Source organism: Dermacentor silvarum, chromosome 4 (genome assembly GCF_013339745.2).
Source record: "Dermacentor silvarum isolate Dsil-2018 chromosome 4, BIME_Dsil_1.4, whole genome shotgun sequence".
NCBI classification, from domain to species: Eukaryota; Metazoa; Arthropoda; class Arachnida; order Ixodida; family Ixodidae; genus Dermacentor; species Dermacentor silvarum.
The window spans coordinates 188071570-188089344 of NC_051157.2; the positions used below are offsets into that span (position 1 = coordinate 188071570).

At 46.4% G+C, this 17775-nt stretch overlaps 1 protein-coding gene across 1 annotated transcript in view; it reads left to right on the forward strand.

Annotated features, from left to right (window-relative positions):
• LOC125944871 (uncharacterized) overlaps positions 1-17775 on the forward strand; it is a 78078-nt gene that overhangs the window by 10307 nt on the left and 49996 nt on the right. Inside the window, exon 3 of the mRNA XM_049666290.1 lies at positions 10282-10340. Coding sequence (XP_049522247.1) covers positions 10282-10340 — 59 coding nt within the window. The remainder of the gene's footprint in view (positions 1-10281; positions 10341-17775) is intronic.

Below are 17775 nucleotides of genomic sequence, written 5' to 3' on the forward strand. Positions count from 1 at the left end.
TGATAATATTTCTTTAATAGCTTTTATTGACAAGTTGTAATAACATTTCATCATTCCGTATTGTCGGCCCCTCCGGGACACCAAAGGGGCAACGGGAACACCACAGCTAAAACCCGGGCTGGCCCTTGTGTTGGGGCTCGCCAAAGCCTGCGCGTCCTTCGTGAGACCTACGCTCCCAATCTATCGTCGCGACGAGAAAAGCACCCCACGACTTCTGCAACATACCGTACACGAGCGAGGAGAATTATGGAGCGCCAATGAGGAATCTGCCTAACTATTGTCTGCCGTGGAAGTGGAAGAAGAAATGGCTTTTATACTTCTACCTACTTGTTTTCTAGAAATGGACAATGAATAAACGGAAGACGCGGACACCTCGGAAACGGCGATGGTGGGTTCGCCTGGCTTTGCAAAAGCGCGAGAAGTTGGGTCACGCCAAGGCTTCGTTGCCGCACCTCCGGTCGCGCGACGTTGTATACTATCGCGAGTATTGCTGACAGTACGTTTTAGTGCCACTCTTGTCGTAGAGCAAGAGCTGGTTCTAGATCGCGTCGATCAGCATTGAAGCCTACACTTTTGGTGCCATGTTCAATTTTACGAGCGGTTCTTTACATTCTAGTGTAGCTTCCAGTGAAGCAGAACGACTTTCCGCCGCGTTTCCGCTTCGCCATGGCGAAAAAATCGGCCTGAGACCGATTTGGCTCGCAGCCTGTTTTTTCTGCCTGTTTTGCCGCCTAGGCGGGCGGATTTTTGCAAGATTTTGCCACTTCCGACAGCTTCGAGACCAAGTGTGAACGTAGCCTAAGATCCTGCGCGAGCGCGGCCTAACGGGCACCTGAAGGGAAGCGGCGGAAATGTATACCGGAGATTTCGACCACCTGGGGTCTTTAACGTGCACCTAAATCTAAGTAAATGGGCCTCGAACGTTTTCGCCATCATCTAAAATGCGGCTGCCGCATTTTTCGCTTCATTTGTTGCGCATTTGTTGCTTCTGAATGCGGCCGCCACATTCTCGCCCCAAACTTCACAGAGTGTCAAAGCCTTGACAAACACCGTGACAGTTTTTTCCATATGCAGACTTGATGCGCTGTAAATTACCAACCCAAACGGAAGCGCCCAGGAATGAAATTGTGATAGTAGCACCGGTTTCATGAATTATGTCAGCGCGAAGCGACGAGAACAAAGGGTGGATAAATGGGGGGGGGGGGTTGAACTCCCCCCCCCCCCCTGGCTACGCCTCTGACCACCAATAACAACTCTCTGCCCATTCTTATAGCAAAAAGAAAACAATTCTCAAGAAATGTGAAAAACGTGCAATAGTCTCCATCAGGGGGACGATAACACGTGGCAAGAAGCAAACACTTGCTTTCAACACGAAACATTTCGTAGTCATTGGTAATACAACAGAAATCAGTTAACAAATGAGTTTTCATAGAGTCATCTAACAATAACGAGACACCTCCGCCACGTCTTGAAGTCCTGTTCAAGTAAAATGTGTTTTTGTTAGGCAATTTAAATAGCTCAGAATCTTTATTATACCATTTCTCACTAAACATAACAACGTCACTATATCAGCAAAGTATGCTTCTAATTCCGGAATTGTATTATTCAGTGACTGGGCATTCATATGTATACAGCTCAGTCGTTTTTCACCGAGGCCTTGAGGAGTGAACCATTTTTCGTTTGGTATATGTTGCAAACTGTCCATGAGGAAAAGGAGTTTCCGAAAGCAACCAAACGAACAGACGTTTATAAATGTAGAGCCTTCAAGTCATGTTCACATTTGATCACTGCAGCAGTTTCACCTGGTGCCCTACGCACGAGAATCTTGCCGCCTGTGTGCCATACGAACTGGTAGCCTGATCCCTTCGCCCATTCTTTGGCGAATGTGAGCAGTTTCCTAGATCAAGACGTCATATTTTCAGAGATGTACCGCTTGTCGTTGGGGCCGTTTAAAGCCCTTGTTTTAGGCATGAAATCATTCTTAAGTTCATGGCGAGCACAGCAGTATGATAATCCCTGGTGTCTTTCCAGGCTTTGATGGCAGTCTGTGGAGTCCCACTACGTCTTCTCTAGTTAACACTTTTAGCTCTAGCTCTATCGCCTAGTCATTCACCTTCTCAAAAAGATCTTCCCCCTTCGTTTAAGCAATACCGTGGATTTCGGCGTTGAGGCTTCTACTACGCCACTCAAGTGCCTCAATATCAGCCTGAAGCTGTTCTAACTCTTTTGTGGAGCCGTATTTTTCAATATTATCCACTTTGCGCCTAAGATCTTTGAGTTCTTTTTATTGGCGGTCCTGGCGCTGCTGTATGACATCCAAGCGATCTGAGAGTAGCTCGATGGATTCTTCAAAGCCGTTTACCTTAGTCGGCAATTCGAGCAGCATGTTTAACTTGCGGTCCATATCTACAAACCTAGTGACCACTTCACTATCAGATTTTCTTGTAACTGTGGTCATGCCGTTTCCTGCCCTACACTTTTCACACTTACAGTGCTTCTTTGCAAACTTTTTTGCCTTAAACTGTTGCTCAGTGAAGTCAGAGCATGTTACTACGTGAAATAAAAATTCACACTCTGTACAGGTCACTACAAGATCATCATCACTCAGCACACGTCGACATAAGTTACACCGCTCCATGATAACAAGAAAACAAAAGACGATAGGATTATTGCTTCGACCTAGAACACTTTCAATGGTGCATGCCACGTTTACATCGGCAGTAACCCATCACACTGGCAGCAAACAGCAAACGGCGGAGCGTCTATAAACAATGGGAGTAACACCAAAGAATAGTCACCAACCTGTGACAGTAGAGAAAACAAGGATTCGGCGGGCTGCATGCGATGCGCTCCGCCGCTGCTGCAAAAGTGAATGGCAGCGCCCCAGCTGTAGCCGTGGCCTGCAGGTGATAACAGCAGCAGCTTGCGCAGAATCTTTGCGGCGATGTGGTCGGCAGCCATGCGGCGCGGATTCAGAAGTTCAGACCGCCAGGTCGAGGAAAAGCACAGGGAAACGAAGTTTGCGGCACCTTGGAAGCTTGTGGTTCACAGCCATCAATTCCAGGGACAGGGGTATAGCATGTGACAGTAGAGAAAACAAGGATTCAGCGGGCTGCATGCGATGCCCTCCGCCGCTGCGGCCAAAGTGCATACATACAACATACATGATGCCGTGCCGCCTCTGCACGCCTACTCTTCGCACACGCGGCAGATTGCTGCTGAAGCATATGCGCTCAGCCGCCCTTACAGCCATGCGCACCCACGGCCGAGACGTGCGCTTGATAGCAAGACGTGCGCCAACCTACACCTCCCCCCCCCCCCCCGCTGCCCGCTCGCGTGCGCTTCATCGCGTTGCCGCGAGCATGCTCCCCTACCCCTTTTCCCTTTGCTCACGCGGGAAGGCGGCACTCGTGACGCCACCAGCTTGCTTGTCTCTCCCTCGTACGTTTTAGCTCGCACATAAAGCACACAGTGCGCGATAGGATCTTTTCGCAATTGTACTTTATATGGAACATGATGCAGCTCTAATTCGGCGGTCGCTCTTGTCGCGCGGCGCGCGATTTGACAGGTGCGTCTGCAAGCAGCCGCTTGTAATTCAATAATTTCACCGTCTGCGTTCGCGAAAGTTTCCTTTTATGGTCTCGGCATTCCTTTGCAGCGGCAGTGAAATTTCGTTATATTGAAATCGCATACAAACACAGTTCGTTATAGTGAGGTTCTAAATACATGGTGTTCTATGGACAGGAGGTTATGAAAGGGTAAGCTAGTACTCCATCATATCGAGGATTTCATCATATTGAAATTTAACTCTCTCTTTCTATACATATATATATATATATATATAGAGAGAGAGAGAGAGAGAGAGATAAATCAATTATAAAAGCTGAGGATATTTTTTTTTATATAAAGCGATGCCAGGGCTCTTTCACGTCGTTCCAGCAGCTATTTTTCGAAATTTCTTCTGTTCCCGTCAATGTTTAGGCATTCTACATATAGGTGACCAAATAAATGCACTTCTCATTCGGTGTGATAGAATTCCAAAATAATTGCTACGAACTGTGATGCCACATTTCTCACACACAGCGCAGGTCGGTTTGATGAATGCAATGAATATATGTGTTAGATTGGAATGGCTGATAGCGCCCAGGGCAATGCCTGCGGTGTCGAAGAGACCATAGAACACCTACTGAGCTACTGCCCATCATTTCAAAACGAAAATAGTGCAGAAAAAACCGGAGACCACTCAGAACATCCTAATGGAATGCGAAGGTATTCACCGGTGAGAACCACGGATAAAGTACATCTCGCAGAAGCGTTTGGATTTAAAGTGGACGGAAGCATCAACTGGTCAGCAGTCGAGATAAGCAAGATACGTTTAGAGTATTTGTGAAAGAAAAGCAGGGAAGAGATTGATGCAACCGGATGTGTTAGGTAGATTTCTGGAAAAAATGGGAGATTAAGGAGATGTATACAATAATGCTAGATAAAGTATCTATAGCATACCTGATTAAATCGAGCAGGCTATGTGACTATTTGTCACCGTCCCGTTTGAAAGGGGATGTCATTAAATCATCATCATCATCGATGACGTCATTTGGGGAACCCCGCCTTTGTGTCTCCTCCTGCTATAAAACAGCTTGATATTCATCTGTTTTTATGCGTTTTGAGTGCGTCTCGCGAACCACGGCGCTCTCCAATTACTGTCTGTCTTTTATTTTCTGGTTCTAGTTCTATAAATGACAGCATTAGGAGTAGAGTAAACGTTGTATATTTAATGTATTTGCTATATCACCACCCGATGTCGTAAACCAATTGCTTTGTTGTTGCGTTCCTAAGTTCGAGGTCCCTGATTTCGACTCCGGCCACAGCGGACACATTCGGATGGGGGCGATAGGCGAAAACACCCGCGTATACTTCGATTTAGGTGCACGTTAAAGAACCCCATGTGGTGCAACTGAATCCGGACTCTTCCATGACGCTGTGCATCACAATCATACGGAGGTTTTGGCACGTAAAATCCCAGAATTGTTTTTCTTAATAAAAAGTTTCATAAAATCAAGGCCCTGGCGGGTATACAGGCAAGATGTCGTGACTCAGTCATAAAATATCGCGCCGAGCGAGTAAATGAGAGTCCACGAACCTTTTGAAATGAAGCACGATCGCAGGACTCATTCACAAAACTTCGCGTCGGCTACGTGGCATTGTAGTTGAATACAAACTTTAAATTTCGCTCGCAATTTTCGTCACTTGGCGTCCCATATATCAAATTGTTTCTGTCCAGAAAAATTCTTTTTTTTTCACTCACAAGCAGTTTACCGCGAACATTAGTTGCACCGCGCTCTATCATGTTTCGCAATCGTCAAGCATTATGTACACTGTTTTCTGCCCAAGTAAATGTAATTACCACTTTCAAATGCAGAATTTTTCTTTGTTAGGTAAGCATTGGTCTATTTCTGTTCACTGCACTTTCAGACTACCGGAGACCACTCGGAAGACGTCACTTTACAGGTGATGTCTTATAATTGAAACGCCAGAATGCCTGTGAATATTTTAGTGCCTCTTTGTCCATCTACCTTAACTTGCAGCCAACTAACTTGCAGGAGCGAGCTGTGTTACGATGGAAGTAGTTAAGTCTAAAATAAATTATCTCGCGAAGGCTAGCACAGCACCACAAGACTACCTAACTTTGTTTTGCCCACTAATTTTGTCCGCCCTTCTATCAGACGTTCCAGACCACATTTTGGGTCAATGCTACTTAATCATTGCACGCATTAATGCACCGCAACGAGAACCTCGGTTCCTGAGAATGACATTACAGGTCTTTCGTGATAAAGTTAACGCCCTGGAGAAAACTATTGAAACGTCTGTGGCCAACGGAGTGGGCGACCGAACACGCAGCACGCGCTGGACTGAGAAACACAGTATTACAAAACAGACGTGGCCTCTGAAGGCCACATGCTGCCGACAAAGCATTATGAATGCACCGCGATAACAGAACCACAATGATGAGTAACCAACGCCTTACACGCACATGTACACACAGATGACTATAGCAGACGATGCCAGGAGCAACCGACACGAAGCGTGGTGACGACGGCCACTCCGCTCGATTTCGTAGAAAATAGTGTCCTGGAGCATTCCGTATATCATCATCAGCCTAGATTTATGTCCACTGCAGGACAAAGGCCTCTCCCTATGATCTCCAATTAGCCCTGTCTTGCCCTAACTGACTCCAATTTCCACCTGCAAATTTCCTAATTTCATCACCCCACCTAGTTTTCAGCCATCCTCGACTGCGCTTCCCTTCTCTTGATATGCATTTATCCATCCTACGCACTACATGGCCTGCCCAGCTCCTTTTCTTTCTCCTAATGGCAATTACAATATCGGCTATCCCCGTTTGCTCTCTGATCCACACCGCTCTCTTCCTATCTCGTAATGTTAGACCTAACACGTTTCGTTCCATTGTTCTTTGCGCTGTCCTCACCTTGTTCTCGAGCTTCTTTGCTAACCTCCAGGTTTCTTCCCCATATGTTAGCACGGGTAGAATGCAGTGATTGTACACTTTTCTTTTCAACGACAGTGGTAAGCTTCCAGTTAGGATTGAGCAATGCTGGCCTTATGCACTCCAACCCAATGTTTACCATCATCATCATCATCAGCCTATATTTTTATGTCCACTGCAGGACGAAGGCCTCTCCCTGCGATCTCCAATTACTCCTGTCTTGCGCTAGCGTATTCCAACTTGCGCCTGCAAATTTCCTAACTTCATCATCCCATCTGGTTTTCTGCCGACCTCGACTGCGCTTCCCTTCTCTTGGTATCCATTCTGTAACCCTAATGGTCCACCGGTTATCCATCCTACGCATTACATGACCTGCCCAGCTCCATTTCTTCCGCTTAATGTCAACCAGAATATCGGCTATCCCCGTTTGTTCTCTGATCCACACCGCTCTCTTCCTGTCTCGTTCCATCGCTCTTTGTGCGGTCCTTAACTTGTTCTCGACCTTCTTTTTTAACCTCCAAATTTCTGCCCCATATGTTAGCACCGGTAAAATGCAATGATTGTACACTTTACTTTTCAACGACAGTGGTAAGCTCCCAGTCAGGATTTGGTAATGCCTGCCATATGCAATCCAACCCAATTTTATTCTTCTTCAAATTTCTTTCTCGTGATCAGGGTGCCCTGTGAGTAATTGACCTAGATAAACGTACTCCTTTACAGAATCTAGAGGTTGACTGGCGATCCTGAATTCTTGTTCCCTTGCCAGGCTATTGAACATTATCTTTGTCTTCTGCATATTCATCTTCAACCCAATTCTTACACTTTCTTGATTAAGGTCCTCAATCATTTGTTGTAATTCGTCTCCATTGTTGCTGAATAGGACAATGTCATCTGCAAACCGAAGGTTGCTGAGATATTCGCCGTTGATCCTCACTCCTAAGCCTTCCCAGTCTAAGAGCTTGAATACTTCTTCTAAGCATGCAGTGAATAGCATTGGAGAGATTGTGTCTCCTTGCCTGACCCCTTTCTTGATAGGTAACTTTCTACTTTTCTTGTGGAGAACCAAGATAGCTGTGGAATCCTTGTAGATGTTGGCTAAGATATTCACGTATGCCTCCTGTACTCCTTGATTACGCAATGCCTCTATGACTGCTGGTATCTCTACTGAATCAAATGCATTTTCATAATCTATGAAAGCCATGTAGAGAGGTTGGTTGTACTCCGCAGATTTCTCGATCACCGGATTTATGACATGGATATGATCCATCGTAGAATATCCCTTCCTGAAGCCAGCCTGTTCTCTTGGTTGGCTGAAGTCAAGTGTTGCCCTGATTCTATTGGAAATTATCTTGGTGAATATTTGATACAATACTGAAAGCAAGCTAATGGGTCTATAATTCAGTTCTTTAACGTCTCCCTTCTTGTGGATTAGTATAATGTTGGCGTTCTTCCAGCTCTCTGGTACACATGAAGTTGTGAGGCATTGCGTATAAAGGGCCGCAAGCTTTTCAAGCATATCTCCCCCTTCTTTGATTAAATCTACTGTTATTCCATCTTCTCCAGCAGCTTTTCCCCTGGTAACGTCTTTCAAGGCCCTTCTAACTTCAGCGCTAGTTACAGAAGGAGCCTCTGTATCCGGTTCATCACTATTTTGAATGAAAGTAGCTTGGCTGTTTTGGGAAGTGTACAGGTCAGTATAGAATTCTTCTGCTGCTTTTACTATGTCATCGGAATTGCTGATGATATTACCATGCTTATCTTTCAGTGCATACATCTTGCCTTGTCCTATGCCAAGCTTTCTTCTTACTAATTTAATGCTGCGTCCATATTTTACGGCTTCCTCAATCTTGCCCACGTTATAATTTCGAATATCCCTTACTTTTTCTTGTTGATTAGTTTTGACAGTTCAGCGAATTCTATCTGATCTCTTGAGTTGGACATTTTCATCTTCTGTCGTTTCTTTATTAGGTCCTTTGTTTCTTGGGAGAGCTTACCTACTGGTTGCCTGGGTGCCCTACCTCCCACTTCAATTGCTGCTTCTGAGATCAACCTAGTTACTGTTTCATTCATTACCTCTATGTTATCTTTATCTTTATTTTCTTAAGCTGCATATTTTTTTGCAAGCACCAGCCTTAATTGGTCTGCTTTTACCCTTACTGCCTCTAGGTTGGCCTGTTTCCTCTTGACTAATTTCACTCTCTCTCTCTTCAAGTTGAGAGAAATCCTAGACCTCACTATCCTGTGGTCACTGCACTTAACCTTACCTAACACTTCTACATCCTGCACAATGCTTGGATTGGCAGGGAGTATAAAGTCTATTTCATTCCTTGTTTCTCCATTAGGGCTTTTCCAGGTCCACTTCCTGTTGCTGCGCTTCCTGAAGAAGGTATTCATTATTCGGAGCCTATTCCTTTCCGCGAATTCTACTAACATCTTTCCTCTTGCATTCCCAGAATCGATGCCGTAATTGCCAATGGCTTGCTCACCAACCTGCTTTTTCCCCACTTTTGCATTGAAGTCGCCCATGACCGAAGTATACAGAGTTTGCACCTTTCTCATTGCTAGTTCAACATCTTCATAAAACTGTTCATTTCTTCATCATCGTGACTAGAGGTTGGGGCATAGGCTTGTACTACCTTCATTTTGTACCTCCTATTCAGCTTTATTACAACGACTGCTACCCTCTCATTAATGCTGTAGAATTCATCAATGTTGCCCGCTATGCTGTTATGCACTAGAAATCCTACCCCGGATTCTTTCTTATCTGGAAGACCTCTGTAGCAGAGGACGTGGCCGTTAGTCAGCACTCTGTGCGTCTCACCAGCTCTTCTAACCTCACTAAGGCCAATAATATCCCAGGAAATGCCTGATAATTCTTCAAATAGTCCTTCAAGCTAGCCTCACTCGAGAGGGTGCGCGTTTTGAACGTTGCCAGGTTCAGTTTCCATTGGCGGCCTGTCTTGACCCAGAGATTCTTAGCACCCTCTGCCGCGTAGCAGGTCTGACCGCCGCCTTGGTCAGGTGCTCCGCAGCCACTGGGAACTGAGGGCCATGGGCTAATTGTCGGAGTCATAAGGGAGGTAGTGGCCGAATACTGCACCAGGGAGGCCAATTCCTGTTCTGGTGAGGGAGTGACTTTGATGAAGCTTAGTGGGCCTGCCTAGTTTGGTTGCACCTGAACTAGTATAGCCCCACTCGCTCTCGGCAATTTTTTTTGCCGGTGTCAGGCACCACTCCATGCCTGAAAATGTAGTGGACTGGAGCAGGATTCGAACTTACGACCTTCAGATTTGAAGTCGCGTGTTCTATCTCTGCTCCACGCCACCAACCCAATGTTATTCTTCTGTAAATTTCCTTCTCGTGATCGGTGTCCCCTGTGAGCAATTGACTTAGATAAACGAACTCCTTAACAGACTCTAGAGGCTGACTGGCGCTCCTGAATACTTGTTTTCTTGGCAGGCTATTGAGCATTATCTTTGTCTTTTGCAGTACTAATATTCAACCGTATTCCGTATATACCGTTCTGCAAGCATTCAGATTCGCATTTCAATATCTCGAGCAGAGCCGGTCGGCCGACAGAGTCAAGTTGCCTTCTCATAGCGAGTACGCGCGCAGCGCGGCCCCGCCCCCCCCCCCCCCTCCTCTTACGTCACGACAGGGCGCCACTCAAACACCTCGGGGCTAATACGACGTAGATCCCAATCAAATAAAGTTGGTGGTTATACGCAGTGAACTGATCACAAATAAAATTTTCTATATTGATTTTATTATTGCAGGTTCAGCTATTCCATGGGCCGTTCAGGACATTCTTGAGGTATATCCATGTCCTGTTAAGGTAAGCATTTCTTAAAGGAATCAAATTCGAACGTAACATTAAAGCCTCATTCCAGGTCCACTAAGCTGTGCACCCGTGTTTGCTGCTGATGAATAATTACCTAGTGTTCAGAAATCACATTACCTTATTGCACTTTATGTGAGCACTGTTGAAGATCATTGCCGAGAGGTGGCGACGGGGAGGAGATTAGAACAGGAGGAAGAAGGGAGAGCACGGGCAATGGATTAAAAAAGATGGGGTGCTTGGTCTAGGGCTCGCGTCTTTATTACGCAAAATTTATTTTGGAGCCGAAATTCTCTGGTCACCGCCCTTTCCAGCCTTCAAGCTTCAATGGCGTCCGTAGAGCAGCTGCGCATGATTGTGGCTGTGATCCTTCTGCGATGTGTCGTCTCGACTGCATTGTAATTAACCCATCGACAGCGGGAAATGGCAAGGCTCATCCAGAACATGACATATTTGAAGAGAGCATCACCAAGTTTCTTGGGCGCTACCAGGTACCGCTGATGATACAAGCTCCAGGGATACCTTCAGGTAGTGATAATCGATAGTGAGCCAAGCGCCGTCTGCAAGCCCAACTCAACATGCTTCGACAACAGTCGGAACTCCAGAAGCAGTATGACACGGCAACAAGAGCGTATTTTACCGAAGAGCACGTAGAGCGAGTGGAAGAGGAGCTACTGCCAAGGTAAAATATGGATTATAATCCCCATCACGCAGTTGTCCGGCGAGATGCTGTCACGACAAAGCTTAGTGTTGTGTTGGACTCTTCCTCGCACGTGCTTGGTCACCCCTGATTGAACGATGTCCTGTTCAAGGCATAAAGCTCGGCGTTTACATTGTGCAGCTACTACTCGCCTTCCGATGTCACCCAATAGTCCTAATTGCGGACATCACAAAGAATACTTGCAGATGCTTATTCGCCCGGAAAACCGCGACATGCTGCGATTCCTTTGGATAGACTGGTTGCCCTCAGATGCTGACCCATGCCCCCCTGTGGTGACATGGAGGATGACGCGGGTCCCATTCAGAGCCTCATCGAGTCGTTTTTTGCTAGCAGCCACCATCCGCCATCACCTAGCGGTTTGTGGAGAGCAATATCCAGAGACTGTGGCTTTGCTGGAAGCGACTTTTTACGTGGGACTTCGGAATTTAGATTTGAGTGCAACACTGTACAGAAAAACGCACAATATATTTCTGAGGCAAGCATGGAATTTCGCAAGTGGGCCTCCAATTCAGATACTTTTCGAAAATGCTTCCTGTGCGACAAGGTTGCTATTAAAGACGAAGCCGGAGAGAGTCCCATAATCAAGGTCCTAGGCGTACACTGGTAACGTGAAGGTGACCAGATTATACTCACTGTACGCGAAGCTTCTGATTTCGCCGTGAACAACCCTTCTACCAAGCGCATGGTGCTTCAGACATAAGCAAGGGTGTACGAACTTTTGGGGTTTCTAGCGCCATTTACGCCAGAGCAAAGCTTCCTTTTCAAAACCTGTGGGAGAGGAAATGCGCATGGGACTATGCCCTTCCGCACGAACCACGAACAAGCTGGAATAGTTGGCGTACTGAGTTAGCCAACATGAACCCCTGTGGCATTGCCCGTTACGTCTGCCTGCGAGCAAAAGATGCAGCATTTTCAATCGAGCTACACGTATTCTCTGACGCAAGCTCCAAAGCGTGCGGCGCCTGTATCTACGTGCGTGCGTGTTCAAGAAAGGGCAACTACAACACACAGCTCATGATGAGCAACAGACGTGTTGCACCACTAAAACAGATTTCGCTTCCGCGTCTGGAACTGTTAGCCTGCGTCATCGGCGCTAGGTTGTGTAAATACATCAAGACAGTGTCATTGCTCAGGTCTGTGCCAGGTCACTTTTGGACCAACTCACTAGTCGCCTTGCATTGGATTCGAAGTCACCAAACAAAAAAAAACGCATATCCACAAAGTGAATGATGATGAGTGGGCGAAGCACCGGGGGATCATTCGGGTAACCGTGAATCCTCCATACATTGCCCACTCGAACATGCAAATGAGTGACACCTGTGTACAGTATATAGAATGTTGTTTTACTGGTCGTATATGGTATTAAGGTGCGGACTTCGTTTTCCCATCATTAAGACTGCCTTGTGATCAGTGCAGCAGCACGTCGACGCCGGCAAGCGGACCCAGAGGCGGCGAGAGCGCGGGAAGCGGCGGCAAAACGCCGGAAGCGTTCTCCGGAAGCCGGCAGCCGGATTTCGGAAGATGTATATATATATATATATATATATATATATATTGTAACGAAGAAGAAGTGCCGGTTAGGCCCGTGCATCTCCGATGTATGAAATACGACGAAGTGCCGGTCAGTCAGGCGCATCACCAGCGCTTTTTGGCACGGGGCTTGTCCTGACTGCTCGCAGGGTTCTGACTGCCGCATCCTGTAAATAAACACCTTGACAATATATATATATATATATATATATATATATATATATATATATATATATATATACTGTACTTGTGTACAGTATATGTGCACCGCAGCGCCCTAAGTGGTCTCCATGCAAACCATAGATACAGACATCGGAGGACGACGTGGGACAAGGCTCGGCCCTAGGGTGCTTCGCACCTAAAAGAGAACTGTTCGTACGTCATCAATTCTCCGAGATTCATGGCCTCACATCGCCGACTCAGTGGTATCATTGTGCCGGGAAAGACAACCCAGCTGACTTGACAACAGAAGTAGTGTCATCCCATTGTCTTTTACCGCGAAGCTGTTAAGAACGCAATCTTCGATGGTCGTGTCCGCGTGTAGAAAAAAACTCTGATTGGTCGTATGCTGTATGTGCGATGAAAGCGCGCGAGGAACGCGCGTTTTCGCGAGGAGTGAACGCACGGCGGAGAGCAAACGCGACTTCTTCCATAGCGCGAAAGGGCGTGGGGAGCTGGGAGGCGTTTTTCTATTTGCGCCCAAGCCCGGTGCTCGACAGCTGGAGCTGCCATGCGCCGCTCGCGCGTACCATGTTTCTAGCCGGCGCCATTGGAACAGAGAACACGCTGGGGGGATGGTGACTAGGCATGACTGTGGATGCAGTTACGGGATCGATGGTATTCCTAAATAAACGCATCACTGTTTGATGATCCAAATATAATCTCACTAGCAGTATTTTTTTTTTATTTGGGGTGTTGCTACGCTGCGCTCAGCAACACACGAACGACCGCCGCTTCGCCGCAGCACCGTGGTTCAACCGACCGCGTCGCCAAACCGAGAGGAAAAAAAGAAAAGCGTGATATAAAGAAAAAAATAAAGTTTCTAGCCAAACCGGGATTTGAACCCGCGAAGGCCTGGTCCATAAGCCAGCGTCGTAACCACTAGCCCATATAAGCCAACCCCCGTTTTTTTTTCTCTCATTCCCTTATTTGTTTCGGCTTTTCATTTATCTTCGTGAGCTTGCGTCTTCGTTCATTGACTGTCCCGACGTGATATTTACTTTTAAAGTGAAGCTGTTAAGGGCTCAGTCTCCGATGGTCGTGTCGGCGTGCAGAAAAAAACTCTCATTGGCCAGAGCATGTTTTGTTTCGCACTTTTAATATTTCATTCTGAGAAGATTTAACATAAAATGCATGCGCTGGTGGCGTTTTGTTTCATGACAGTTGTTTATAGGCTGTCATTCTCAAAATTCTGATGAACTGCGTAAACGTGGGCATGTAGCAGCACCAGCAACGTGCACAACTGCTGTAGACAGAGGCGGCGTTTTGCCCGCGTTCGCACCGAACGCGCGCGGCGTTTGTGACGTGTTTATGAAGAATGTGCCAACCTTTGCCATACACCCTATGGCGGTGTACTGTTGCGACCATAAGGTCATGGTCCCTGCGGTCCTATATCAATGAAAACCACCTGATCATATATATTTATCGCTCTTTAATAGTTCAAATAACCAATTACACCAACACATCTTTGTAGTCATAATTGTAAATACATAATTCCCACCGTAGTACAGCTTCGCTGGTCTTCCATCTCCACCCCAGTGGAAGGGCTGACAGTTTTTTGTGCTTGTGTGTGTGTCAACTTAATGGTGTTGCGGTCCTAGCTGGCGTCATGATCTGCAAGAACCCATTGCTACTGAGTATACTGAACCAGCAGAACAGTTTGAAGACTTGGTGAAAATGCCAGAAGGCACGTCAGTGTGTCCTTCTGCAGCCTTTGTTTCGACCACTATATTACTTGTTAACAGGTACAGTACCCTAAAGAAACTGCTAAGAGTCACCGGTTGGGTCTACCGCTGAGCTGGAAACGCATTGTCGAAGCAATTTCCGACTGCTGGGCCATTAACCATAGCAGAGCTTCACAAGGCAGAACATTACTGGTTGCAAAACGTCCGAGAAGAGATGTTCTCGGTAGATGTGCAAGCGCTGTGAGCAGGGAAGGGACTTCTATCCACAACTTCAGTTCTTGGACTACATTCTTTTCTGGACACAAGTGATTTACTTCATGTGGGTGGTCGTCTACAGCAGCTTGCAGCCTCCTTGGATGTCAGACACCCAGTCCTGTTACCAGCAAGGCACGCCATCACCTCTATCATTGTTTTAGCTGCAAATGAGCACGTACTCCATCGCGGAGTCGAGGCAACGCTTTGCAGTGTTCGAGAGAAGTTTGGATTGTAAAAGGACAGCAGACCGTTAAAAGGGTGCTACGCAGTTGTCTGTCTTGCAAACGCCATAAGCCTGTCGCCGACAGTGCCGTTTGTTCCATTGCCAGTCCGTTCTCTGTCGTTGGTTTGGATTACGGCGGGCCCCTCTACACGCCTGACACGGCTGGTACTAACAAAAGGGCATACATCCTGATATTATCGTATGCCGTCACTCGCGCCATGCATTTACAATTGACGACCAGTATGACAACGACCACCACACTTATGGCCTTCCGTCGTTTTGATTCGCGGCGGGGAATTCCCGACACCATATACTCGGATAACGCACAGTCTTTCCACAGCTGTGCACGACTCTTTAGGACAATTCTGCCGGCTCTCCAAGAATATGCTGCTCGTGTCAAGATCAAATGGAAGTTCATTGTAGATACAGCTCCCGGGTGGGGAGGCTGGTGGGAGCGCCTCATCAGATGAACAAATGACGTATTGAGACGTTCACTAGGGCGCAGCACTCTCAAAGACGAGGCCCTCCCTACCGTACTCTGCGGAGTTGAAGCGGTCATAAACAGCAGACCTCTTACTTATCTTGAAAGAAACCCTTATGAAGTGCAACCACTGACTCCGTCGCACTTCTTGCTCGGAAGGCGCGCCATATGTTTTCCGCAAGAAGCGAGCACTTCCGATGGCACGTCATCGACAAGAGCGGACCGGCTCCACCGCGGGCGCTATCGTGAGCGTCTCACAGCGGAGCTATGAATCCGATGGAAGCGGTCGTACTCACTCTTACTTCCGTACTTACTGATCTACCTCGGGTACGCGAAGGTGACGTGGTGTTTGTGCATGACGACAGCGCACGTCCGCTACTATGGAAGCTGGGCAGAGTTCTATCTGTGCGCCCGGGAAAAGACGGTATTGCGCGCGTTTGTACACTTCGGCTAGCTTCCGTACATACGATCAAGCGACCCGTTCAGAAGGTGGACGTTCTCGACGCAAGTCACCAAGAACCAGCTGCCGAGTAATCAGCTTGACAACTTGGGAACATGCTTGAAGATCATTGCCGAGAGGCGGCGACGGGGAGAAGAGAAGGGAGAAGGAAGGGACAGCACGAGCAATAGAATAAAGAAGATGGAGTGCTTGGTCTAGGGCTGAGGTCATTATTACGCAACAAGCACTACGTTTGATATCCCGCTTTCATGAATACCGTATACATAAATCCATCTAACTGCAGGAGATTGTTAATGCTAGCAGCCTGCAAAAAATACCTGTTCGTATTATTAAAAAATGAACACTGCACTGGAAATACAAATAAATTATTAGTTGTTTGTTCGAAAGGCAAGTGTCATAGCCTTGCACTTCAGCCATCGGCAACAGCTTTGAAATAATTGCTGGCCGTCTCTGAAGAACAATTGGAATGTTTTTTTAAGTATTACTACTGCGTATGAGCTTGTCTTTGTCTCCCCGCGCTTGTCTACTGCGCTTTTCATTGTCACCCTTTCTTGTGTCTGTTGTTTATTCTGCCAAGTTACCTGTTCAAACGTGAGAAATACGATGCCGTATTTGGAAACGCTCCTGCAAGAAGACGAAAGTAGCTCGTGATCATAATTAGATCAAGCCGTTTTTGGTCATTTTTGAAAGGCGTCTTGGTGTGGACCACTCTGCTACGAAAACACAGTCGGAAATGTGACATCTGAACCAAATTTTGACATAAAAATGTACAGCTACATGAGAGCCAGAAGAACATGTTCAGAATACACGTAATGATGGGTAACGTGCACTGCCAAAAGCCCGTTCCATCATTAGGAGGCAAACCCCTCACTTGCATGGGAAATTGGCATAGCCTTCACATGTAAAGCATTTCACAAAGAATTAGAAATTATGAGTCAATAAACAGGTTTACGAAGGGGAAAATAAATGAGTTTGGAATTTTACTAGAAAGTGTGTTTGGCTATCATCCTAGATCTACAGGCTCTTGGAGGTAAACTAACGGTGGTTTTAACAGATACGCAATACTAGCTACGCAGAATCTGTTTGGACAGGTGGAATATGTACTTTGGCACAGCTCTCGCCAATAACTAGAGTCGTCAAATGAATACTTAACAGTTTTTGCTCTCGCAATTATGGTGCGTGTTTCTTTAAGCGTTAAGATAATCATAATTGAAGACAACTTCACTTTTTGGATTTCATGAAGCAGTTATCTTCTGCGATAGTCGTGATTCGACGCTCATTGAGCTAATTTTGCCCTCAGGGCGTGGATCTTGACACAATGGCAAGTCTGACGATTACGGTATTACGGGGCAGCGTGCGTGTGGGAAATAAGTCAGTCGTCACTTGTTTCCACCACGACTACCACTGCTATCAGGTTCCCCTAAGCTTGCATGGCCACACACTGTAATCTACCTCACAATTAGAGCTTGACGTAGCTGACTTAGTGGAAAATGTCATTACAAATATATGCAAGACCTTCCGAAGAATCAAACTGCAAAGTTGCCTTGCAATACAATTTTCTTCATGTTTCAAATATAAACATAAAGATTTGCGTGTTAGCAAAAATATAATTGTGCAGTTTTTGGGGTTATGTGCTTAGTAACTTTAAATGTTCGCGAGACTCGAGTCCGCCAAGCATATAAACCACCTGGGGAAGCATATTTAGCATAGACAGTGTGCCAAATGCAATGCATGCTCAATTTGTTTTCCTTTTAGGCACAAAAGAAGGTAGAGGTTACCAGGAAGATGGCGCACTGATGTGACCAACTTTGATCTAACAGCGGCATCCCTTGTTTGGCCAATGTTTTAACTTATTTGC